At 43.9% G+C, this 27,731-nt stretch overlaps 1 protein-coding gene across 1 annotated transcript in view; it reads left to right on the top strand.

Annotated features, from left to right (window-relative positions):
* Positions 1–2,827: 2,827 nt before the first annotated feature.
* The window catches only part of SLC26A9 (solute carrier family 26 member 9), a 59,941-nt gene continuing 35,037 nt past the window's right edge, over positions 2,828–27,731 (top strand). The window contains exons 1-2 of the mRNA XM_053393347.1: positions 2,828–2,936; positions 26,693–26,834. Coding sequence (XP_053249322.1) covers positions 26,710–26,834 — 125 coding nt within the window. The 5' untranslated portion in view covers positions 2,828–2,936; positions 26,693–26,709. The remainder of the gene's footprint in view (positions 2,937–26,692; positions 26,835–27,731) is intronic.

The raw sequence follows: 27,731 nt of genomic DNA, 5'->3' as shown, positions 1-27,731 counted from the left end.
TCCTTAGGCAGTTTATTCTGTCAGAAACATAAGCCTGGCTCATGGATGGGAAATATAGTCCAGCTGTTGTTGGACTATAACTTCCACCCTTCTTAACTGTTGCCTATGCTGGCTGAGGGGAATCCAACAACATCCAGAGAGTTTCCCCACCTCTGCTCGAAGTGGAACTTCAAAAGACTATTTGTACATAAGGCTGCCTCTGAAGACAGTTTGGAAGCTTCAGCTGGTGCAGAATTCGGTGGCTCAGGACTGCAATACCCCAAGGACTATCTCTCTCCATAGGAACCGTCCCGGACCCTGAGATCATCCTCTGAGGCCCTTCTTTGCAGGCCTACTCCATGAGGTCTGGAGGGTGGCAACACGAGAATGGGCTTTTTCTGCAGTGGCGCCCCATTTGTGGAGTGCTCTCTCCAGGGAGGTTCGCCTGGTGCCTTCATTATATATTTTTAGGTGCCAGGCGAAAATGTTCCTCTTCAACCAGGCCTTTGGCTGATTAATATTCTATAGCCTTTAAATGTGTCTATGGGAAGAGGTTGTGCTGAATGATCTGTCTATGAGGAGAGCAGGCAGAAAACCCTTCAGTAAGACCAAGATGATTGAGAGCAAATGGCATGAAGAAAGCAGCATAGCCATGGGGATAATGTGAGAATTTGGATAGAGGCTGTTGCAAAAATGAGCACCCACCTTCATTTATTTACATGCCTGTTGAAGGTAAGCAGAGCTCCTCTTGTTTTGACCCTGAGAGCATACTCTCTTGAGTCTCCTGTGCAGAAATTAATTAGAGTACTTGCTCTCCTAATCTTTTACTTGTATAATTCAAAAGCTGACTTGCTGCTGTGTCGCATGCATTAAATTAAACTTCAGAAGCTCCTAGGAAAAGAAATAACATTGGGGCAGCCATTTCTTTTTTCTGTGCAATGTCCCTTGGAAAAGAAATGGAAGGGACATTGTTTCTCTTCCTATTGGGGTTTTTTTTGACGTTTCAATTGGCAGCAAGCAACAGCGAACCTGAGCCAGCCGTGATAGTTCAGTTCAGCTGTCTGCTTGCCTTTGCTGAATTTAAAAGAAAAAAGGCACCTTCTCTCCCCTCTGTCTGGCCCCAACTGAGTCCTTGTGCTCAGCTCCCCCACAGTCACAACTGTTGGCAGATTCAAGGTTGGGTGCAAAAGGCACAGGCCACCTTCCAATGAAAACCCTGACATTTGCATGAAGAAAAACATGTCTTTAGAGTGACTAAAATGAAGAATGGGAACGGCTATTGGAATGCCCTGGTTCCTTCCAAATGGCTATAGGAATGCCGTGAATTTCTGAATGATGATTAGAATGTGTTACACCAAGGGTGATTGATGGCTTATGCTTTTTGTGTGTGCCTAAGGGCCATTTCCAAAAGTCAAAATTTAAAAGCATTACCCTTCCAAATGGCCTGAAAAGAACTATGGTGGACTGGTCTCAAATTAGAGGAAAACAAAAACAAAAATGGAGGGTTCCTCCCAATGTTCTTTTTATTGTACATTTATAATGATTTTTTTTGGCTCACGGTACTATCAGAGGAGTCATCCACAATCCTGCTTTTAGTACTGTTTGCACCTGCAAGGATTTTGGGGCTGCCGCACTGTTTCATTTCCAATCAGTGCATATCCTGTAACATCCTGCTAATCCTGTAAATTTCTATACCACAAATGTTCTCGTTTGTTTTTGTTCCGTTTTTGTTGCGCCACAACCTCTCCAGACAGCAATAATGTGGTAGCATTGGGCAAACATTGTGGCACGAACTAAAGCAGAATAAATCCACCACAAATTCACTGTTATTATGGCAAAAACTTGTTGCAGATTCCCTCGCAATAAAACACCAGCCTGAAGGGTCCTGAGTGGCTTGCCTATCACCATCTATTGCAAAAAATTTAAATAAGCATTATAAAAGCATGGCTTGTCACTGGACACATATTTGGCCCATCAACATTATGGTGCCGTAAAGTGATCACTATACAAGGCAGAGAGGTTTTCTCCATAAGGAGCAGAGTGGACACTCTGCAAGATTTTTCAAAATGACAGTTCTTATTCCTTAACACCTCTCACTTTGGCCATTCACAAGGACCAAAACAGACAAAGAAGAATGCACATTTAAAAGATATAAGTTGCCTTTATTTTGATGCTCAAGTGAGCTCATTAGAAGAGATGGCCTTGAGTGATCTGTGTATGTGCATCACATCAAAAATTGATTACCTCCATCTCTTTTTCATAGCTCAATGCAGAGGATGTAGAATTAATTGCCACTTTTGAGGAGGTCCTCTCTTTGTTTTCTTTCCATCTCTTTCATCTCATCCTTTTTTAAACCTGGAAGTAAGAAAGGAAGTGCTCTCCCCTGAACATCCCATCTTCAAAGCCCAACTTGTGGGAGTTCAAGAGCTGGTACAATGAGCCTCATTGTCCTTTGCTGATGTGGAGAAGCCATCAAGAAGACACAAAGGCAGGCTGGAGACACTGTCCGGTCCATCATGAAACCATAGAACAGGTCAACAAAAGCAACCCTCCAAAAGTCCAAACATTGGGAGTGGAGGGGTCCCTGCTGGACACTGAATGTGATGTATTGTCTAGGCGTGGCCAGCTATGTCAAAGGGATCAAACAAATCTGATTCTAAAGAGGGGAGTGTGGGGAGGGGGAGGCATATACACATAACATACGCACAAAAAAGCTGCTTATCTCCTTTTCCTATCTCATGGGCTTTGCTACCTGCTAGCATTCGCTTCCCAGCAAGCCAATCAGACTCGAAGCTCAGCCTTCTGTCCTCTTGACTGAAGTCACTTATATATATGACTCACGGGGCTCTGTGGAGCACAGAGCTCTTTCCTTGAGAGAAGCTTTCTGCCTCCTGTCACTTTCTGCAGCTCACTCACCTCCCAGAATCAGTCCCTTTCTCCTCTCCTTCGGAGCGAAGGTAAGCCTTATTCCCAACACAATTGTGCTCTTTGTTCAAGGTGGGCATAGGGAGGGGGGTGAAGAGGGAGATTTTGCACTCCTGAGCTTACAAATACCACTGGGTGTGAACTTAAATATTATGAGACCTTATTTATTTATTTTAAAAAAACAACACAACCGTTTCCTTCTTTTTACAATGCAAATTTACCCAGGAATTGCTCAGCAATGATTTAGGAAGAAAAATATGGCAAGATGCATGTGTGTGAAAGTTCAGTCTTATAGAAGCAAAGTCCTTTCTATCCAGTGAGCGCCCTGGAAATTTGCCTGATGGCAGAGGGGTGTATTCCTAAATTATGATCAGTCAACTCCGCTCAGCAAAAAGCCCTGGGTTTTTATACCTAAGCATTTCAAATAACAGGTCCTTGCTTCCAAATTCTTTTACAGCTTGAGCACTGAAGAGGAGGAGAGGTCAGGAGAAAACCCCCAGAGAGGGAACAATTTGTATATCCATACACATATTAATGAGGAAGAGGGATCCTTTCTTCATCTGAGGGTGACCGTTTGAGACTTAGAAGTTCCAAGGTCAAAGCTTTTACCTGCTGCAGATAAGCAGATATGTAGGTTTTGAGTGTGACTTTGGGCAGGCTTTTAAATGAACCCGAGCTTCTGCTTTTCCCCACATAAAAGAAAAAGAGATATTGTAGCTCTGCACTTTCTTAGGTTTGGAGAAAATGGGAGTTATCAGAAACTTGGCTGTTGTGCTAGCAGGTGCCAGACTGCAAGGGCAGAAGAGAGATTATCAGCTGGTCAGGACCCTTGGTGTCTCATTTGTTCATTTGCTCTGATCAAACAATTTAGATCCACAACTGGACCACCTTTCCGTTTGCACAAAGAGTGTTGTAATAAATGTGTGTGTGCATGCAAGTAGTGGAGAAAGTCTAGTTTCTCTTTTTGTCTACACACACACACACACACACACACGATAGCACCGATAAACTTACAGTGCTGTTTCTGGGAAGGGGGATTCTCAGCTGCAACAACTTTCTGCTGAGTTTGTGCTTCTCTAGACTGGGGCCACTGGGTTGTATCCCTTGTAGTATCAACCTATAGGTCGCTGTAATCTACTTCTAATTTACCAAGGGCTTGTGCACTGATGGTGTCTCATCTTGCGGCTGCTGTTCCAGGAGGCAATTTCTGCCATTTATCTCTAGGTAGTGGCAAGCCTGTTCCTAAGAAGTAGATAGAAGCAATTTCCTACTCAACTGGAGAGTAATTGTAGCCTCTCTCTACTGTAATTGCAGCGGCAGCTTGCTACTTTCCTGGGTTTAAAGAAGAGCAAAGAGCTCAAAAGGAGTAGCAAGAGAGGAACTACAAGTGATTTGGGCTTTGCCACCCCACATTTCTGGGTCTTATCTAAAGGAGCAAGGTGTGTATTCTCTTAATATAGGGAGAGAATGTGTCTTTCCCCCTATCTTCAGATGAGACACAGAACCCAAAGGGAGGAATTCCAACCCACATGCTAATGCTTTACATCCAAAGCAGTCCTGAGACTCAAGCAAGATGTGATAGGTAGCAGAGACATGTGAATATATCCCTGCTTCTAGAAACTCTTACGGACACCAGTTGCAAATTAAATTTGGGGCTGCGGCATAGGAGTGGAGGACCATTTCCCCAAGGAAACTCCTCTTCAACTACTTTTCTTCTCCTGGCACAAACTACCATATATATGCACATGCCAGAAGAACATAGTGTTTGCACAAGCTGTGAGATGTGTGCAACAAGCACTACCTGATTAGCATGTTTGTTTAAAAGTGATGTAGGAGCTGAATGAATGACCTGGACAAGAGGGTGGTGGTGGCATAAAAGCAGTAATGCAGCCATGTTTTGCGGTGTGGTCAACTGAGATCAAAGCATGAAGTGATACCATCAGTATGTACACAGAGGATTCAAAAGCAGCTATACCTCAAACCACTCAATCACATTTTGCATTTTCACTAATTTGGCCTGTGTAGGTCACATTCAGTTTCCATCTCTGCTAGAATGAAACGTATATTATATCAATGGGTTATGCTAACTATGGGACAGCAGTCTATTCTCTCTATTTCTGAATAGGAAAATGAAATATGTGAAGACGCTGTAATGCCTAAACTATCTCATGATATAAATGCAATAAACAACACAAGCTTTTGCAATAAGTTTGTTTGAATTCGGTTTTAATTTACCAAACACTGGAAAAGTAAAGCATCTTCAGATATGGCACATGTCATAACTTGCTGTGATCATTAGGCTGCTGTATTTAATTTTTTTTTAAGTGTTACGGTTTATGATTGCCATACAGATACTTATATGCATTTAAATTATAAAGATTGTTAAATTTTCTAACAAAATAACTTGAAGGGGGTGGGAAATATATGTTTGGGGCTGAAATTATATAGTCTTAACCAACTTGAGCAAAACATGGGGAGTTTCAGATTGTCTACATTGTCAATGAGTTTTGGATGGAGACAATTTTATTATAAGATGTTTGGTTGTTGATAGGAAGCAGGGAATGTGAGGAGATGCTGCTGCGATAGCAGTGGCGTAGCGTGGGGGTGCAGGGGGGGCCGGCCGCACCGGGCGCAACATCTGGGGGTTAGGGTTAGGGGGCGCAAATCCACAGGTTAGGGGGCGCAAATCCACGGGTTAGGGGGTGCAAATCCACGGGTTGGGGGCGCAAATTACTTGCCTTGCCCCGGGTGCTGACAACCCACGCTATGCCACTGTGCGATAGCGATGCCCCTGGGCAGGATTGAAGAACCTTTTCAGCCTGAGGGCCACATTCCCTCACAGGAAAGCTTCTAGGGGCCACAAGGCAGTAGTGCGTGTGGCCAGAATCAAACATGAGCAGAGCAACAGGTGGGAAACCTACCTGTGCATAACAGGCTACGTTCCATCTCTGCAAAAGTCAGAGGCTTTTGCCCCCATGCCCCTGTATCCAGACAAGCAAGAGGTTTTATCCCAGTTCAAGGACACTTTCCAGCCAGGCAAAAGTACTGGGGAGATGGGAGATGTCCGGGGAGTGTGGCCAAAGGGGAGTCGCAAGGGGCAGCTACAGAGACCTGGAAGGTTGCATTCAGCCCCTGGGACTGGGGCTCCCCACTCCTATCCTGGGGTTAAGTCTATCCAAGCGACGAAGCAGTCTCATGGGCGGACAGAGTAGATGACCTGAACATGTTTGTTGTTCTCTAATGCTTCGTACTCCAGCAGGGAGGGAGGGAGGGAGGGAGGGGGAGAGCAGGAAGGAGAGAGTGCATTAGAGCTCCCAGCAGGCAGTCTGCATAAGAGTGTTCTCAGGTGCAAAAGGAATGCCTCAGTCTGCAAACTTTCTAATTCCCTAAGACGTTTCATTGGCCGTGTGCTTTTTTCAAAGGGCAATAGCAGTCGGAATGTCAGGGAAACATTTGGCAAGCAAGTGATAACTAGTTCAAGGAAATGTTACCAACCAGTCCTCTTTCTTTTCAGCCCGCAGTTCTGAATATTCACTAGGAAGGAAGTCTCTGGATTTATTTCCAAATACATTCAGGATCCCTTGGACTGAAAACATTATTTCATTTGTCACTCGTCAACCAAAATTCTGAGACAGCATTTAGGGAGACCAGGGTTTCCCTTTGCTTTTTTGTCTGCTTCTGTCAAACGTGTACCTTATTATGACTATATGTGATTTGACCTCTGGATTTGACCTCCCCCATACCCTGAGCTTATCTATGGTGGTGGTGGCAGTGCTCTGATCTGTGGCAGGTGGCTGCAAATCAGCGGCCATTTTAATCACCCACAATGACCTGACATGGCATCCCTCTGGAGCATTGTGGGAAATTTAAAGTGTAAGCTTGGTAATACTGGTGCTGAGGCTGACACAGAGTTGGCATCAGTGTTGGTGGGCCCTGCTGGGTGTTGGCACCAGAACAACTGATGCCAGGCCTGACTAAGGCAGATATTTATAGTTGAATGAGCTTATAGACAAAGTATGCATAACAATGACAAAGGCTTTGGTTGCTGTTTTAAAAGGAAGCTGCCTTGAAAAGAGTCAGGTCAATGGTCCACCTAGTTATCCACCAACTGGCAGCTGCCCTCCAGACCTTTCCCACCCCAGCCTGGAGACGCCAGGGATTAAACCTGGACCTTCTGAACACAAAGCAAGTGTTCCATCACTGATCTACAGCCCTTGCCTAGGAAGTAATGGGCATTTTTGTTATTCTGAAGCCTCAAAAAGTAAGCACAAGCCCTTATAATACACTGCTTCCCTGGCATGTAATCCGCAACATGCAAAAATAATGAATTCAGCCTTACTGAATATCTTCTTTCCATGGAACCTCTTTGTTGAAATCTAAACTGGCACCCCCAGGTAAAACCATGAAAAGGCTTTGTCCATAAGGAAGCAGAGGTGGCAAACATTTCGAAAGATCCACTGCACCCAAGCCCCGATTCACCTGAAGTTAGTTGTATGACTAAGTTCCATTGAAAACAACTGTAACCAGTTATTTGGCTAGTAAATTGAAGCACCTATGTACACACCCCTTCCCTGTTGACACCCAATCAGGGTGCACGGGGAGGGTTTCTCTGTCTGGTCTCCTTTCTGTTACCTGTTTCCTACTCTCTTGGGTGCCTCCTGTGCCCTTTCTCTATGATGCATGCCCTGTTGTTGACCGGGTTTCAGTGCCACAAGAATGACAAAGTTAGGATGGAACTTGAACTCACATCATGACTAACGTTTGCAATGGTTTCATTGGGACTTTTGCTAGATTGAGATGACGTGATGTAGACTATTGATTCGGGTCTGATAATAGTTCGGCACTGAGTGCTTATTTTAAAAAGAAAAGAAAAAGAGGATCAGCATCATATGAAAAAGGAAACACGGCAGTTACATCTGTAGTGTTAATTTAAAGCACTCTTATACCACTTTGATGCCATGGCTGCACCACCCCCCCAATCCTGGGAATTGTAGTTTGTTATGGATGCTTCAAATCATAATTCGGTGAGAGGTAAATGATAGTTCCCAGGATTCTTTGGGGGAAGTGGTATAATTGTGCTTTAATGGGATGGTGTGAATATGGCCGGTGTTTCAAAGGTGAACAAAAATAAGGATTTAATGGTCCAAAGTGTTTGGAATATATTCTTCCTCAGCAGCAAGCAAGTGTACAATACTGTCGCCATCAATAATGGTCATTCGTTTTGTCACAAAGTCTCTTAACTCTTCCCTTCAACCCAGTATTGGTGCTTTCTTTCCTTTTCCCTTTTGTTCCTGGTTTGGGACCTTCATTAAACATAATCTATTTTACTCATTTAAAAAAAAAACCACTTCAATTGTTGGAACAGTCTCCTGCTTTTTTAAATTACAGTTATCTGGACATAGTCCAGAAAATTGGGAATTGCTTATGAGACGGTGCCCACACAAAATTAGAAATTAATTGCAAGCTTCAGTTGGTCACAAACCATGGCAGAGGGCACAGTGTGGCGTATCTAAGTGTTCCCGAGGAAGAATATCTTTAAAACACACTTTGCTTTTCTGTGCACCTTGAGACTTCCATCTCTCTTTTTGCATGAGTGGATGTGCTTAACTCAAAAGTGAAGGGAATACTCGGTGTTCCCTTTATTTGAAGGGCTTCTAGCTCTGATATTGATCACTGGGCAGACTGTGTGGCGCAGTGGTTAGAGTGATAGACGTGAATGGGGCAGACCCAGGTTCAAATCTCTGCTTGGCCATGAAGCTCAGTGTGTGACATTGGGCCAGTCGCTATCGCTCAGGCTGGTGATAAAATGCGGGGAAGATCTCATCTGAGCTCCTTGGAGGGAAAGTGGGATATTGTAAAGTGAAATGAATAAAGTTCCGGGTTCAACGCCTGCCTTCTTCTTTCAAAGCAGGGATGGGGAGCATGGGGCCCTACAGATTGCTGTTGGATGGCAATTCCCACAGTCTCTGATCACATTGGCCATTCTGGGTGGGGCTGGTGGGAACTGGAGTCCAGCAACATCTGGATAGGCTCCCCATCCCTGATCTAGAGGATCTCAGCCCAAGAGGGCTGTGGAAAAGCCCTGCTAGTTTCTTCTGACCGTCAGCATAGATAATACTGGGATAGATAAGCCAAAGGAATGACTTGATATAAAGCAGATATGCTCTCTAGGTTCCACATCATTCTTTTGTGTGTGTGTGTTCTACTTTATTTATTATATTTTTATACCAGCCTTCACCAAAAATGGTCATGGGACAATTTACAAACAAGCAAACAAAGAATACAAGCATAACACAGAATAACCAAAGTCTTTAAAATGATTATCATAGATTACATAAATATAATAAAACACCATAAATGTGAGTTAACCCATCAGCCACTTAAAATTCAGCAGAAAAGATGGTTTTTGAACCCTGTATCTGGAAGAATACAAAGCTGGGACGAGTCTCTCCAGATAAGAGTTAGGAATAAAGGCATCCGCTGATCCAATAATCTGGAAATTCCCAAGGATTTTTACTTTGGCACAGGCAAATTTTCTACACAAAGAATGAAATCCCAGGTTGTATGAAGAAGAAGTAAAGTGTGTCAAATGCTATGCATTTCTTCAGTTAGCTTTATTTCCAGTTCATAGTCTTGGACTCCAGAAGGTGGGAAGGAATAAGCACCTCTGTTTTAACTCAATTGCTTCAGGCTCTTTGCTTGCAGTAGCTGCCAGGTGCCTAGAGTCCTCATTCTGATTGCCAAGTGCGTAGTTAGTTTGGTTTGAAACTTATGTGAAGTGGTACATTAAACATTGGCACAGGCTCAGCAGCAGTGAAGAGTGCAGGGCCTGTGAATGGCTGCTGGCTACTTCTTTCACTTTAAAGGACCATCTGCCTGTGAAAGTCATCTAGAAATGCTCCCAAATATTTAATTTAAGCAAAAGAAAACATTGACATTCAGCTAGAGAGTCAAGAGGGTTGGTGAAAAACAGGGAGCTTTATTTTGGTATATTACTTTGGGAGGGGAATTTAAGAGCATTTTAAAAGGCATGCAGAGGATAGAGAAAGGAAAATTAAAATGGGAAAACACACCTTTATTATTTTTTTCTAACTCTCTTAGAGAGAGAGGGAGAATTACTTTGTCGCTTGCTGCTTTTTTATAATACCATTTTAAATTTCCGTTTTCATTTCATTGCTATTGTTGTTTTATCTGCGTATTTTCTAACCATATCTGTGTATACCCCAAAAAGTAATGTTATTGGCCCATAAGAAAAAAAAATCCATATACCTTTATAAGGTCAACAAAAATGTCACAAAATATCCATCATATTCTCCAGAACTGAGTGTAAGCAACACAAGGAAGGGTGAAAAAAATGTTGGCTGATGATATTCATGCAAGGCATACATGTCTCCATCTGGTTAGAGTCTTAAGATGGGAGTGTGAGAGGAGACAGAGGACATTTCTAAAAGGTTCCTTCAGGTGCTCTGCAGCTCTCAGGTTGCACCCAGGCCCCTTGGGGAGGAGAAACCCATAATGGCAGATTCCCCATAACTGGAAATGCACAAAGCAGCTGTTATTCAGGTCTGACTCCATTTTTAGGTGAAACACACAGGTTTGTTGGTAGGTGAAGAATGAAAATAAAAAGAAACTAGGCAGTATTTATATTAACAACGGTAGAGCTTAAATTGAGGTGGTTGTGCTAGATTGTTTTTAAAAGAGTAAATAGAAGCCAAATGGCTTACCAAGCAGTTGGAGGGAATGTCCCCTCAGAGAATAAAGTCCCAGATTCAGGTAACAGAAGATCCTCTTCCTCTAGGCCAGGCTTCCTCAACCTCAGCCCTCCAGATGTTTTTGAGACTACAATTCCCATCATCCCTGACCACTGGTCCTGCTAGCTAGGGATCATGGAAGTTGTAGGCCAAAAACATCGGGATGGCCGAGGTTGAGGAAGCCTGCTCTAGGCTAAGATCCTGCTGCTGTATCCAGCTAAATGTGGTATTTTCCAAGCAAACCAAAAGTAAAGGTAGCCATTTTGGCCCACGAAAAAAACACTCCCATCCAGTCAACCTAAACATATCACAACCTGAAATCTGTGTGCCATCAATTAGCACCTCATTTGAACATCTACTCCTTCCTCCCACACCTTGCACTCTGGTACAAAAGGCATGGGCTTGTCAAAAGAGGCCATGACATTTCAAGCTCCTTAACTATCTCATATTGTACAGAGCCTAGCACAATGCTTCCTGATGCTGACTGAGACCTCTAGATGGCACTAGAAAGCAGCAGCATGGGGCAGAGCATGTTAAGAACGTCCCTGAAGAATCCTGGCCATTCTCTCAAGTGACCAACCAGGTGTCTATGTGAAGTCTGCAAGCAGGACCTAAGCACACCCCCCACCCCCCTGTGCACTTGTGATTCCCAGCAACTAGTAGTCAGGGGTTTATGGTCTCCAGCTCTGGAGCTAGTACACGTTTATGACTGGCACTTCACCAGGAACTGAGTAGGATTGCCCAGATCAGGTTATGTTGCTTGATGCCTCCATCTTGCCGAATTCTGCCATTGGAAGAGTCATTAATTAAAATAACACCACTTGCTCCAGGGAGATACAAGAGAATTACGGTACTTATTGCACTCAAGAGCATCCAATACCAATTAATTGCTCCTGAACAAAATGGATCCTAATGAGTAGCAGAGGGATGGGGGCTTTGGGGGTCTCTGGAGTGTGTGCTTATAATTGGAGTGGGGACTGAAATTCCCATTAGTGATTGTTCATTCAGAGCTCGTGATAGCTTAATCCATAGTCCATAAATCAGGGACAAAAAGGCATGGTCTGTTATTACATACATGGAAGCCGGCAAAACCCAACCATTTGAACAACTGACATGACACACTATAGTTGTTGTTGTTTAGGCATTTGTATGGTGTTTTTCTTATATGCTCAAAGTACGTGTGCCATGTCAGTCATCTTTACAAGAGGGATGGGGAACTTCACAGGATCAGATCAAAGGCCCATCTAGTCCAGCGTCCTCTGTGACCAACCAGATGCCTCCAAGAAACCCACAAACCTATAGTATTGCCTGCAGCAAATTATTAGACGTATTTATTTACTGAAAGGGCTCAATCAAAGGCATCAAATAAATATTTGGCTGGTTAAGAATGCCAGGTGTTTGTTATTTAAAAAAAATCCCAGTTCTTGCCTAAAGCATGAGAGAGATGGTCAAGAATCTGCACTCGTTCAGACCCAGGTCCATGAAGTAAAAGTGAAGGGGTGGGAAAGGGTGGCCATTTGTCCTGCTTTGCGGAGTGCAGTCCTCTATCTGAAGGGCTGTCTGGGCCAAGTATATATTAAAGAATCCTAAGAAGGGACAGCAGGGGACTGGAAGTTGCCCATCAACTGCCTGCTCAGCAGACTGTGCACGCCAAGTTATCTGAACAGGTCAAATTATGGCCTGCCAAAGTTATGATTAGTCAGTACCAGCCAGGAACGTCAATGTGACTTTCATTTCCCCCCCTAAAATGTGACTCTCATCTGTACAGGATGTGGAGGATTCAACAATTATACTAGCAAGGCAGTGGGAAATTTGAGCAGGCATGTAGCCTTACCCTGCAGGACGTAGCTGTACAAGACGCTAAAAGCGCCCCTGAGTTTCTTGTGTACACGAACATGATTGGAATGGAAAGTAGAGCAGACTGTAGAAGAATGCCATTGAGAAATCAAATGTTCAGTGTAGATCTTAGAGTTGCATAATGGTCCCAGGAAATGTAAACAGGATTGAATGATCTTGTGTGAAAATGCCCTTTGTCTCAGATGACTTTTAGTGCTGGGGATTGTTAAAGGCTTGTAGATCTGAAATTATGGATTGATTTGCCTCCTAGTTTCAGAGAAAAGCTTGAGTACAGACAGATTGGTCCTGTGAATGTTTCCTTACAATGAGTCCCACTGCGTTAATTGGGGCATTAAATCTGCCTAGGATTGCAGCCATTGTCTCCTGAGGCACAAGATCTAGAATGCAAATACTTCTCCTGCCTCCAAACATGCTTCTTTCAAAATGCTCATGATTCATTTACATCACACATACGATTATATGGTTTTGCAGTGCTGCATAAGTTTTGCATTCTGGAGGCGTATGACATTAATAGTATTTCACCTGTTCTATCCTCCTGAAGTAAAACACTTCAGCCATTAGCTTGTGTATCTCTACATTCTCCTGTTGTCTATACTAGCTAATTTATTCTCATAGAGTTTTATGGGCTCTGTGACAGACTGCAGAATCAATTTAACTTCCTCTGCCTCACCCTCTTTTGAGGCTGAATTGAACATCTTGCAACCACAGAGTGTCCTGCGTAACTGTGATGAAAAAGTTCAAAAAATTGAACTTTGATCTCCTTTCTTACCTAACCCTTCCCCTTGGAAACTTCAGCTGGTGCACAGTTCAGCAGCCAGGTTGCCTACCAGGGCATATTATACCAATCCTGGTCCAACCAATTAGTTTCCGGGCCCAATTCAAAGTGCTGGTTTTGACCTATACACCCTTAAACAGCTCAGGACCTCAAGGACCGTCACTTTCCATATGAACCTACCCAAACCCTGAGATCATCTTCTGAGGCCCTCCTTCGTGTGCCTCCTCCTCGAGAGGTCCGGAGGGAGGCAACACAAGAACGGGCCCTCTCTGAAGTGGCTCCCCATCTGTGGAATGCTCTCCCCAGGGAAATTCACCTGGCGCCTTCATTATACACCTTTAGGCACCAGGCAATGTTCCTTTTCAACCACACATTTGGGCGGTGATCTGATTTACATCCTATGCCATTTTAAAGTGTGTTTTTTGTTTTGGGGCAGGGGGGCTAATGGGTTGTTTTTGTTTTTATTAGGTATTTTGTGGTTTTATATCTTGATCTTATTCTGTGAACCACCCTGAGACCCCCTGGTATAGGGCGGTATATAAATTCAATAAATCATCATCATCATCTTTCCTAGCCTGTAACCCCTTGCTGGCATTCAGGAAGGTGACATTTGATACCTGCTGTCTGCTGTCATTTAACTTGAGTTTTGCTGTTCTTTCATTCCAAACAATTCTGGGCACAATTCCCAAGATTCCTTAAAACTCAGTAGTGATCCCATAACCACATTGCTTAACCTAGAAATCAGCATGCAGTAATTATTGCAACTCAGCACATAGAGCTAGAAAGGGCTCTCCATGGGAATCAAGGTAGAAAAGCAGAGGACTGAAAGGTTGCCTAGTGAGGAACATCATCATATGGTCATTTCTTCAAATTCTCTGCAACAATATTTGACACTTTCCTCCCACTATGAGCCCCAGAACAAATGCGCATGCTGTGACGAGGCAGGCTGTCCTTCATGACCGTAGTATGTCCAGTATGCTGTATTTGAGTCTATTTAATCTCCAGTTTACACTCACCTGATCTTTCGCCCCTGGATTTTGCTCATGAAGGGGCTCATTCATGGTCAAACACAAAGCCTATTTCCCCCACTTTTAAGTAATAACTGAAAGAGAGGCTCACGTTTCACTTCCATTTAGTTAGTATGTATTTTTGAGCATAATCCCAGTTTGAGATCAAGGACCTCCATGTTTAATCAAAGTTTTCTCCAGGAGGAATAGTACCAAGTTTCCTAGAAATCCTACCCTCTTCCTGCTCCTTATTACTAGCAGAGATGAGGGACCATCTTTTAACCTGTTATCTCTATACTCTCTCTTAATGCTTTACAAGTTATTCCCTTGTTCTTCTCAGGACTTGGTTTTCCAGAGAGCTCAGCTTTCATGATCTGATCCTAAACTCTATGAAAGTTGAGCTCTAATTACAGACAATGAGTTGCACACAACAACTAGTTGTCCTAGCTGTGCATCCCCATCTGCAGCAAAGATACATCCAATCAAGTCGGTAGGTCCTGCATGAGCATCTATGAGCTTCACCTGGATATAGAAGGAGTCTGCTATTCAGGGCTGGTTCCAGTTTTGAGCAGTCCATGGAGTAAAGTGCCCTTGGTGGTCCATTTCCTCCATCCACAGACCAGCAATGGGGAGCAGCAGCAGTCCAAGCTCTGTTCAGAGCACTGGCTGCTGAGTCTACCTGCCTACTGTATAGGTTGAGACCATAAGCACAAACCAGGTCTCATTCCCAAACTAAACTATCTGTTTTTACAATACATTGGAAAATGCCAGGGCAGCTAACTTACATTATAAGGGTAATAAGTTGTGCAACGTAACTGAAAATTGTCCCTTCTTATTGGCCCAGGATTGTTCCAACCTCTGGGGAAATTTTGCAGGCCCAAGTGCTTCTATTGGCACCAGCGATAGGGGCTGATCTTGGGAGAGTTGGGAGGGAAGTGACCAGAAGGGCTGGTGCCTACATCACTTCCCCCCAAATCCTGGCTGAAAAGCTGATGGGTTGATGTACTGCCCTACAGTTTATTTACTCAAAGCTCTCTTTCCAGCGTTCATGAAGCTGTAACATGAGAGGGAGCCTCATATATGTGATGAGCCTACAGTGGTTACATACGCTTCAGGTTACATACGCTTCAGGTTACAGACTCCGCTAACCCAGATATATTACCTCGGGTTCAGGATGAGAACAGAAATTGTGCTCCAACAGCAGCAGGAGGCCCCATTAGCTAAAGCGGTGCTTCAGGTAAAAAACAGTTTCAGGTTAAGAACAGACCTCCAGAACAACTTAAGTACTTAACCTGAGGTACCACTGTACTGGGTTTTGGCAAAGCATTCTTGATGTTGTTTCTAATATTATAGTTCAATCATTGAACCCAAACTCTGCCCAGGCCCTACTGTCACTAGATGCCATTCTAACCCCCTCTGCCACCGGCACCCTTATACATAAGGACCTAAGTGCCATGTTGTTTACCTCTGTCCATTTAGAGATCACCTTCCCTTGGAAAGACCTCAAAGGTCCATCTCTGATGGAAAGGGAAAGTCTGGGATCTGGCTCTTTCCAAATATCAGATTTCATTCTCAAACTCACCACAGGATATAACACAATGCAGAAGGGTTATTAGAGGCAGAACTAAGCACAGTCGTTTTGATAAGGTATGGTCTCCATATATCAGCTATATAAATGGAAGTGACGTTAATGTTAGACCTCCTAGCCACTCATGCTTACTTATGGAAAGGCTATGTCATGGGTAGTTGAAGTCTTGGCACTATATTCAATGATTCAGTTATTTAACAGTGTCCTTGCTCAATTTTCTTCTTCTATGTGACTTGTATAAGAATGTAGCTCTACAGATTTTGTTGAAATTGAGCAATGTTATTTTACTATCAAATTAATATATTATTATTATTATTATTATTATTATGGCTGGCGACCCCTGTGCTAAGGCATTCTGGCTTTCCTCTTAAAACAGGGGTCACCTGCCTCATTTGCAAGCCCCAGAAACTGCTGTGGGCACCTCACACACTCCACAATAAAGCATTGCAATGTGTTCTGCTACACTAGAATGCTTACTTCAAGACTACCGTATCTTTTGCTCTATAAGACTCATTTTTTCCCTCCTAAAAAGTAAGGGGAAATGTGTGTGCGTCTTATGGAGTGAATGCAGCTATCCCAGAAGCCAGAACAGCAAGAGGGATTGCTGTTTTTGCTGTGCAGCGATCCCTCTTGCTGTTCTGGCTTCTGAGATTCAGAATATTTTTTTCTTGTTTTCCTCCTCCAAAAACTAGGTGCGTCTTGTGGTCTGGTGCGTCTTATAGAGCGAAAAATACGGTAATTTCAGCAGGACAAGGGAGCCTGTTGGCACCAGGGAAGGCCTGTGCAGGTACATTGATGCCCATGGACACCACATTGGTGACCGCTGTAAGGCAGTGCAAAACACAACCATATTAATTTCCCGCAGTGTCCCTGGCACAATGGGAAAGGCTCATCTCTTTTGTTATGGCCCATTTCTAATAAATAATTGCATAGTTCTTTGTCACCATGGTGCAAAGGTGAGTGGCCCCTTTTCAGCCACATTCCATTCTGGGCAACCTTCCAAGGCTCGCGTGCAAGTGGTGAGGAGAGCCAGAGGCAAGAATGGGCAGAGCAATGAACGTAAATCTTCCCTTTGTACACTAGACTAGCTTGTCCAGTAAGAGGCATTCACACTCAGGGAGTGTGTGAAGCAGCGCCAGTAAGGGATGTGGCCAATGAGAGGATACCGTCTGGGGAGACAGGCCTTGAAGGCCACATTTGGCCCCCAGGCCTGAGTTTCCCTGCTTGTGCCACAAAAACCTTTCATTCTAATGTTCAGAGTCTCTGTTGGACTTCTTCGGCTCACAACCAGAGCCCTTTTCAGATGGCACTATGGAGAAATGGACACATGGAGAAATGGAGGCAGCAACATGGCAAACAATTCTGCCTCCAACCTGTGCACATTCATTTTGAAATCTGAAATGAAAGTGTAGTAGCTGGGGCAGAAGGCTGCCACCGCGATGCCACCTCCCTGCTATGTGTTACACGTCTCCACACCTGAAAAGGTCTCAAGAGTTGCTTTTGCCTTCTGTCTCGTGCCTTCTTTTCTAAGGCTCTCAGCTCTTGAGTTCTGAAATCAGAAAAGTTTCCACTTGTGTTTGATCTAGGGCAAGGCCATCGATAACGCCATCTCAAAAACTTGACTCTTGCTGATGTTGACATCATTGGCCTGTTTGTTTTAGGTGGAATTTTAATCATGGGACTTCTTTTGTCCTTCTGACTCTTGCCTTCCCTCAACCCTCCTTGCTTTGTTCCTGATTTGTGAGAGTGTCTGCTAGCACTTTCGCTCAGCAGAAAGATATAAAGAGAAAAGGCTCAACACACCCAAGCCTGTAACAATAAAACCACAGCATGCTGTTCAGAAAGTTGAAATAAATACTGGGATAAGAAACCGGAGAGGGTCCATGTGTGTCAGATGGAGAGGGGAGAAATACACCTTCAGCAGAGTTCAAATCCTGACCATATCCTTGATCAAGTTTCTGGATCAGGCTTTGAAAATCTGGGAATCTAAGGCTGCAAATTCATGTGCACCAACTTGGGAAGAAGTCACACTGAGTTTAGTCACATTTTCTTTGGTGTAGTAGGGATCAGGCTGTAAAGAAAGGATGGAGAAGCTGCATTCGTCCAAGTATCAATGCACAGCTCAAATTCCTTACACTAGTGGAACTGTTAAGTTTACCCAACGTACCCTAATATAATGCATTTCTCTATGTCATTTTCACTAATATATACATTGTTTTGCACATTTTACTCTTGTATGTGCATTTTTGTACGCATTACTTGACTGGAGAATTACATTGCTTGTGTATTGTTTCAGGAAGTGCAGTTGAAGTAGATTTACCTTTAAATATGAACTGAATCCTATTTCTCTCCCATCCCTACTAAGGAGAAACTTGCCATGACATCAGATATCTTTTATCACACTATCAATGAATCTTCTGCTTTGGTGATCGCTCGTTGCCGAGTAAGGTTGTCTTCCACGAACACGGTCTTAACAGTGAGTCTGTAAGTGACTGTGGAGGCCAATTCTGGATCCACACATCCTTCCACAGTGGGGACATAGGTTTCCAGGCGGGAGTTGATCGTGGTGAGGGTTTGCCAAGTGTGTCTTCCTCTTAGCACGTTTCTCCCTTTTGTCCTGCATTCGAGTATCTTCAAAGGCCATGACACCTTCGGTAAATGCTGTTCTCCAGTTGGAGCACTCCTAGGCCAGTGTCTCCCAATTGTCAATGTTTATACTACTTTTTAAAGATTTGCCTTGAGAAAGTCTTTATACCAGGGGTCAGCAACCTAAGGCCCATGGGCCGGAAGAGGCCCACAGAGGTCGTTTGACTGGCCCACGAGCCACCCCCGAATCAAGCTGCCCGCTCACACGCTGTGCTAAACTGGTGCAGCGCAGTGCAGGCACTTGCTTCCATGGTGCCGGAAATTGAATCTGCGCAGATGCAGACGCCGAAAATCGCATCTGCGCACGCTCAGACGCCAAAAATCACACACACACGATCCAGTCCACAGAGGGATCTCTGCGGGACCGATCCAGCCCAGGCAAGATAAACCTTGCTGACCCCTGCTTTATACCTCTTTTGTTGACTACCAGCATTACACTTTCCATTTTTAAGTTTGGAATAGAGTAGTTGCTTTGGAATACGATAATCAGGCATCCGAGCAACATCCAATGAAGTTGATGTTGAAGAATCATTTCTTTGACACTGGTGATCTTTGCTTCTTCCAGTACACTGGCATTAGTTCATCTGTCTTCCCAAGTGATATCTAAAAATTTTCGGAGACACCATTGATGGAATCTTTTGAGGAGTTGGAGATGGCATTTATAAGTGGTCCATGTTTCACAAGCATACAGTAAGGTTCATAGTACAATAGCTTTGTAAACAAGCCTTTGGGTTTCCCTGCGAATGTCTGGTGCTCAAATACTCTGCACTTCAATTGGCAGAAAGCTGTACTCGCAGAGCTCAGGCGATGCTCGATTTTGGCATCAATGTTGGTCCTTGTTGAAAGATAACTGCCCAGGTAGGAGAAGTGATTGACACTTTCCAATGTTACACCATTGAGTTGGATTTGCGGCGCTGTGGTGGGATTGTTTTGTGCTTGTTGGTCTTTTGGATGTTGAGCGATAGGCCAAGCTTTTCCTTCTAACTTTTCCCTCATTCTGTTTGGTATTTATTGTCCCATATGAAGCTGTCTTATACTTGATTCAGACCACGGGTCTATCTAGCCAAGTTATTTTTGTCAGTGGTGGCTCAATGGAATGAGGACAGCTCAATGGAATGGGGTAGTTCAGTGGAGACTACCATTTTATGCTGCCAAGCACCACCATATGGTGCTGGGACCTGGAACCCTTTCCAGTGAACACCAGAAAGAGCCAGAGGAGAAATAGAAGGAGTGTTAACTCAGCATCATGCAGATGCACAACTGCTGATTGGTAGCTGCATCCAGCATGGGCCAACATCTATGCTGAGCCCTGCTACCCACTCAGTATCTGAATAGTGGCTCTGCTACTGCTTCTTTTATTCTTCCACCAGGCAGTAGTGTTCTGTGATTGACAGAGGTAGTCTCTAGCAAAATGCCTCAGAAGGCACCACTGTTGTTGATGCTGATTGATGTTCCTCAGGGTCTAAAGCAAAGATCTTAACCGGCTTTACTACTTAAGATACCTTAATCAGTGATGTTAGGGATTGGATCTTGGGCCTCACAAACCTTGTGTTCTATCATACATACTATCTCCCTCCCCCCCCCCCCCAATATACCATTAGATCCTCAGCAGTGACCTCCATGAGCTCCATAGGTAGGATAACAAAGGTGAAGAAAACCATAATAGTAATATCACCTCACAGGAAATGTTGGTGGTGATTATCATATTTAACTAGTACTTAAATGACTCATTCCTACTGGTTAGTGTCTAGGATGTTCAGGAATTTTTCAGCCCAGCTTTCCAGTCAGTGTGGATAGGAATTGGCCTTTAAAAAACTGGCATCTCCAACTGCTTGGGATCATTAAAGTTTCCATGACATGTTGGATTTGATTGTTGTGCTGATTTCCTGACTCTGTTTCCATTGGGATAATTATTTAGCTAGCTGACCTATATTCCTCAGCAGAGTCACCTCTCTGATGCATCCATTACTTCCTGCTCTACTCTACCAGGCACTGTTACAATAATCAAAGCTCCATCCGCAGAGGAGGTTACATCTTAACAGGGAACAAGTATAGGCCACCATCCTGGTAGCTGCACATAAAACATTTTTTTCAGGGCAGTCCTCACCTACTATTGCTATGGGAGCCAATAAATTGAAGCTCTGTCTAAACAAGAGTGAGGTGTTGTTGGTGAATAGTTTCTTTGACTGAATAAGTCATTTACAGCCTGTTCTACATGGGACTGCACTCTGGGATTGAAGACACTCACAAACGTGCAAGCTCATAGCTTGTGGGTGTTGCTGGATCCGTCATAACTGGTCAAGGCCTAGGTTGTCTTTGACTATCTTTAGTTGATGGTCCAGCTACAACCCTATTTCTGGACAGGGATAATTTGGCTTCAGCGATCTATGGTAACCTCTAGACTAGACTACTCCAATGTGCTGTATGTGAGGACAGGGCCGTCTTAAGCATATCTGGCGCCGTGGTGCAAAGATCCCTCCGGAGTTATTGACCTTTTTAAGGGGGTGACCCCAAAGTTGTTGACATTTTTTAGGAAAAGTTCCCCAGAGTTGTTGACCTGAACTTGGGAATTCCACAGATTTCTCTACAGGGAAGAAGGGGCAAGAGCTGGGGATGGGGGGAACCTACCCCTTCCTTTACTGGATGAAAAGAGAGCGAGAAAGTGGGACAGAGGAAAGTAGAAAGAAGAGGGCATTTAACCCACTGATGGACAGGAGAGGAGGGTGGTGGTCGGGAAGCTGAGCCAGGGTAGAAATAGCATCGCTCCTCCTGCCCACGCAGGCTTTGCGGCCAAGAAAGAAGTACAGCAGGAGGGTTTTAAAAACACAAACACACACGCCAACCCTGGTTGCTCCCTGACCCCCTCGAAGCGAGTGGGTGGGTGGGTGCGGCGGGACAGCAGCAGATTGTCCTCGCCCATGACCGCACACGCAGTGTATGGGGTGTGCGTGTGCTGCCCGCTGCATTAAAGGGAGAAATAAAGTGCACTTGGGCACAGCTAAGGACGGGTCTGCTTCCCTTCTGCCCGCCGGGAAGCTGCTGCACTGAAAAGGGAGAGACGGGGTCCTCGCTTGCTGGTGGGGAGCTTTGAGAGGGAGCTGCTGGGAGAGGCTCCAGTGTCCCCATCAAAACTGTTCCCACCCGCCTCTTCGGGGCTCCCCTCCCGCACTCAGAGGCAAGCTGCACGCCCAGGCATGCAGGGAAAGGGGAGGCCCCCGGCAAAGCCACACAGCTCCCCCAACTTGCTGGGGCACCCCTGAGAGGCCGGCACCCTGACACAACGAACCACTAAACCCTATGGGAAAGATGGCTCTGTGTGGGGGTGCCTTTGAGGATAGTTTTGAAACTGGTGTGCAATGCCACTGGCAAGCATCTGACCTTGGGAATGAACAGTCTGGACACATAACACCAGTCTTGGCACAAATGCGCTGGCTAAATGTTTTCAAGCACAATTGAAAGTATTGTTTTAACCTATAAAGCCTTCTATGGCTCAGAACCCCAGTATCTGGCAGAGTGAGGCAGTGGTTGCTGGGGACAGTAGTGGCAGGCAGCCCTGACCATTCCTCCTTAACTCCCCTGGCTGTTGCTTTCTGTTGGAGGATAGAGCTGTGTGTATCACTCAGCCCACCCTGCACCCTGTGAGCTAACCTGCTGCTCAGGTGTGAGTAGAGGGCACTATCCCATCCCCAGGGTAGAAGCAACTTTCATTTGCTAGGGCCTCAGGTAGCAAAATATCTTGGGTAAGTCCTGGCAGCACATGTTTAAAAGTTACAAACAGTGAGAGCATGATGGAGAGGAGTTATCCCATTGACACATGCAGGCTTACATTTCACACTGTACAGTGGTACCTTGGTTGTCGAACTTAATCCGTTTTGGGAGTCTGTTCGACTCTCGGAACCATTCGAAAACCAAGGCGTGGCTTCCGATTGGCTGCTGGAGCTTCCTGCACTCAATCAAAAGCCGTGTAAGCCACGCCTGATGTTTGGCTTCCAAAAAACATTCGCAAACCAGAACACTCATTTCCAGGTTTGCAGCATTCAGGAGCTGATTTGTTTGGGAGCCAAGCCGTTCGACAACCAAGGTGCCACTGTATTCACTGCTGGACTTGGTGTGTTACGTGGGAGTGAGGAGGGAAGTATGGCATTTTCCTAACAAAATACTTTGGTTTCTTAACCTACCTCTCAGGGCTGTTGTTGGGGTGGATTGAGGAATGGAGGAACCACGCGTGCCACCTTTGAGCTCCTTGGAGAAAAGCGTGGGATATAAATGCATTAAATAAATACATAATACCTTGCAGTGGGAAATAGCACATCTCCGCAACGTGAGGCAATGCATATATTTGCACTAAAGGTTCAACGTCTATCCCTCAGGGCGTAGGTGCAAATTACCCAGCTAGAGTGCCAGTAAAGAGTGTATTGCACTCAAACAAGACAGTTACAATTTGGGAGGTTCACATCATGACTCCAGGGGAGGGAATGAGGATTGATTAAGTGTGGAAACTACCACTCCTTGAAGCTGCAGCAAGTATTCAAATGGAAATCAAATAAAATTTCCCAAGCTGGGGCCAATTTGTTTATTGCGTTTCCACCCGACACTTTGCCTGGGGAGCTCAGGATGGTGCACATGGAGGCTACTGCATCCCCACCACCCTGTGAGATTAGGGTTGGACAACATGGCACCCACCTGATGTTAAAGCAGTGACTCATATCAGTCCTCCCCAGCATGACCCGTGGTCAGAGATGCTGGGAGTTGCGTGGTCAGAGATCAGTCCTCCCCAGCATGACCCGTGGTCAGAGATGCCACCACATGGGCCTAACCCTGGATTAAGAGATAGTGATTTGCTCAAGACCACCCATCCAACATCACAGATGATCAGAGATCTGAACCCAGTTGCCTCTGACCCAAACCAAAAGCACTATCCATTTCATTGCTTTGGCTCTCCATTATATAACCAGCCAACAGTTCCTTCTCAACTTCAGAAAGCATATTAGTAGGGCAATGCTTGAAGTGGGGAAGGACTTCTTTTCTGGCATACCTATCATCATTCTTTTCACGCAAACATAACAGAGTCAGGCCTAACCACTCCACTTCCTTTTCCCTCCGACTTAAGGCCACTGGTCCAGGAAATCAAGTAGGAAGGCTCAAAGCACAGAACCGCAAGACAGGTTTGTGTAACATTTGCATAGCCCAGAGCACCTTATAGCTTGCACAGATGATAGTTAACAATCTGGGTTATCAAACAGGGTTAGGCAACTTCTGTGTTTTAAAAGAGCACAATACCACACTTTTAAAATGCATCCACGACCTATCTGGCAAGTTCACTTTTAGATACAGTGGTACTTCAGGTTAAGTACTTAATTTGTTCTGGAGGTCCGTTCTTAACCTGAAACTGTTCTTAACCTGAAGCACCACTTTAGCAAATGGGGCCTCCCTCTGCCGCCGCACAATTTCTGTTCTAATCCTGAAGCAAAGTTCTTAACCCGAGGTAATATTTCTGGGTTAGCGGAGTCTGTAACCTGAAGCTTATGTAACCTGAAGCGTATGTAACCTGAGGTACCACTGTATATGGGACCCAAAAGTATTGAAGGACCTAAAATTTAAAACGAGCATCTTGAATTGTGTCTGGACTGGAAGACATAGTGGTCAAGCAGTAGCTCAATGGAAAGAGCACATGCTCTGCATGTGGAAGTTCCCGGGTTCAGTCCCAGCATATCCAGTAAAGATTGGGAAATACTTTGTATCTGGACCCCTAGAGAGCTATTGTTAGTCAGTGTATACAGTTCTGAGCTAGATGAGCCAACCATCTGATTGAGTTTCCTATGTTTCTAAGTGGAGGACCAGCTTGATCTGATTTTTGTCCTCCCTTTGGACCTCTGCATTCCAGGGCAGCTGCAGCCTCTTCTAAATCAAGGAGCCTTTTACGCATGCTCCAGGCGGAGACGTGGAGCCCAGCAAGTGGGCCTGATCCATGAGTAACCCTTTGTTACATTCTCATGAGAAAGGATCTGCGGTGTGAATTCTGAAATGAGTGACAAGGGCAAAATTCCTCTATTGACAGAAATGATTACTTACCCATTTTATAAAGTTTTAGCAGAAACTTGTCTCCCCCCTGGCAACCTCTGCTGCCCCTTTCTCACCCTCTGCTTCCCTTAGGCGGTCTCAGGGTGGGGTGCAAGAGGCCACCTGTTATTAACTACCAGCTTATATTAGGAACTTTACATATACCTGGCAGCTAGTTTTTTTTTAAAAAAAAACCATTTAGAAAAGGGTCATAAGGTGAAGTCTTTCATCCAAGTGAGCCCAGAGTTTTGGATAGACAAAAAAAAGAGGTCTCCATCAATGAGAGTCATGCAGTGAGACCCTAAGCATGAATGCTGAAAAATAAATGCCATTGTGAGCCTGGGATGCAGCCTTACAGTACCAAAGTCAACTAGATTGTCTATTCCTATGATGGATCACTCCAAAGCCACATATTTCCTCCCTCCAGCCCACACAGAGTAGAAATCCATTATCATGAGGCTGGAACCAGATAGAATCATATATGTGGTTTGGTTCTCTCACACTCAGATCATCTCACTGAAATGGAGTTTCACAAGATTCACTTAAGTTAGTATTTCTTTTTAAAATTACCCAGATTGGACCTTGAATACATGTAGATCTTCAAAGATATATGTCAAACTGGTTAACTCAAGTATATATTCTAAGTTGATTTGACACCTTTTTGGGGACTCTGAAATGATGAGCAATCCCATGTATTTTTAATCTCTTGTTGGAAGCCGCCCAGAGTGCCTGGGGAAACTCAGCCAGATGGGTGGGGTATAAGTAATAAATTATTATTATTATAAATTATATATTTCCTTTTCAGCTATTTTTATGTTATGTTCTTTAATATTTATTTTACTTGAAAAATGTTTGGCCGTGTTTTGTTTTTGTGTTGCTGTTTCGCTGTGATCAATGAATGCAGCATTTTAAAAAGTTTTACAATGTAAGCAGCAAAATAACTGAGGGATATTTTAAAATGTGGTACATTTCAGTTCCAAAAATTAACATTTTCAAGTCTGAAATGGCATTATTTGAATTTGTTTTTTGCTTGTATTTAGTTATCAGATCAAAACAATTATAACCTGATGCATTATCACTATCTTGATGGATTTTCCCCATGGGCTTAATGTGCTCTAAATAAAAGAACCATGTAACGACACCCACAATTGCTTCATAATCTCTGTCTATCTTTTATGATGATTCATTTTCTGTTCATTTGCCCACTTGATCAACACCTAAGTGCTTAACTGCAATACAGTACCAAAATAATGATCCACATCCTTGTTCTATTTCTTCATATTCTTCCACCCCACCCCCAGACTTATCATCTTGCAAAAGTGCTCTTTCCCCTTCCTTTGATAGTTTTGTTTATACTAAGGCCTGCACCTCAAGGAGTTTATTTATTACCTGCCTCTAGAAACACCTTGATACTGCGTAGGACTGGTTGAACAGGAATGGTTGGCATTATTATAATTAAAATAGGTCAAATTGTTACATTTCTGAGTTGTCCTTCGTTCTACAGTGTATTTGCTGAGCTATAGATCACAGCTATAGAAGCACTCGGGGCAAAAGTTCCAAATGTATACATAACATAGGTGAAACTACAGGATGCTAAAGAGGTCAAGGATCCACAAGGCACTGTAGCAGAAACTTTCTAGAATGTGGGTGAACTTTTACCACAACACAATGCATCTTTGAATGAGGGTGCTGATTCAGCCTTGCAGAAATTCCTAACCTCATTTTCTTCATGGCAGACAATTCCTAAGTGACCGGCCCAAGGCTAAATAACAATACAGCGGCAAGAGCTGTGATCATAGCCTGTAACTGCCCAACACTTGGCCACGTGTAGGTTTCTTGAAATAGTGCCAACTCCTGCATCATTATAAAGTAGCTGATTAATAAAATCTCACGCAGCCTGCCACGAGGCATTGATGCCTCCAGAAGAGCACCATCTTTCCTTCTGCAGGAAGGGGAGGGGAAAGGGGCGGGACTTTGGAAGGAAATTTGAAAGGCAGGCTTATTGGGATGAGGATAAGAGGAACTGCCTGCCTTATTAAAGGACCTTCTGTTGGTGATGCTCACTTCTCACTCCAGCTTCCTTACATTTCATTTCTGGGTGAAGGGTTTAGTGGCGCAAAGATGAACGAAGCACGTCCACGTTACATCATCAACCGTCCAGCTTATTCTAGCAACTACTTTGATGAAGAGTTTGAGAGAAAAACTAGAAGTTACCCACTTGGGGAGAAAATAAAGAATCTTTTCAGGTATGTTGAAAGCCATACATTAGTGTTGTAAGCACTTTGAGGTGGTTTTTTTTTGTATGTTTTTAAACAATCAAGCTCCTTATAAATTTTATGAAAGAAAAATAAATAAAGTAAAATAATGTCCACATGCTGTCTAGATTTGTGATGTTGGGCAGTCCAATTGAAACTTTGAATGATAGATTGCTAATTCCATTATTGAGGGAGTTTTGCACAAACCAGGAGCAAAGAGGCAATCTTAATCCCAGCACTCCCACAAAACTGAAGTGAGGCTTTAAAGGAGAAGCTGGGTGTTCACCCATCAGAAATGCTGTGTGTTGTGGGGCTGGACCTGATTATTTTTGAGGCACTTTCCATCTTTATGATTCACTTTTGCGATTTACCAACAAATTCTCCTACAGAATTTGCAACCCAAGTAGTGATGCAGAGTTGGTTAAGGCAGTGCCAAATATCCAAACCTTATCACGCATCAAAGTGAAGTGGCGAATAATAAATACCTCATTCTCAGTTTTTCTCTTTTTCAGTGTTAAAGATTGTTGCTAATTGTTTAATAGCAGACAAATATGTTTCCACTGCCACAGCCAAGAGAGATTAGAGTAAGCAAACTGTACAAATTGTAGAAGGCCAAACAACTTTTCTGACACTAGCCATCAGAAAAACACAATTATGTAGATAAGGGAACTTGTACTGATTCATTGCCACCATTGCTGGCTTGTCGGCTTTACTCACTCTTGGATAAATATATTTTTTCCAGGAAGGAGAGAGCAATAATATTGATACCCATTCTCTAAGAAACCCACCCAACCCCAATGCATATTAGGAGTATTTGAAAAGAATAAAACAATTGTGAAGAAGACATTTGTGCCAGCCATCTTCCTAGTTTTGTCATCTTCACCCAGT

The sequence above is a fragment of the Podarcis raffonei genome, chromosome 6 (assembly GCF_027172205.1).
Source record: "Podarcis raffonei isolate rPodRaf1 chromosome 6, rPodRaf1.pri, whole genome shotgun sequence".
NCBI lineage: Eukaryota > Metazoa > Chordata > Lepidosauria > Squamata > Lacertidae > Podarcis > Podarcis raffonei.
The sequence above is the reverse complement of the archived record's forward strand: the minus strand, read 5'-3'. Positions and strand labels throughout refer to the sequence as shown.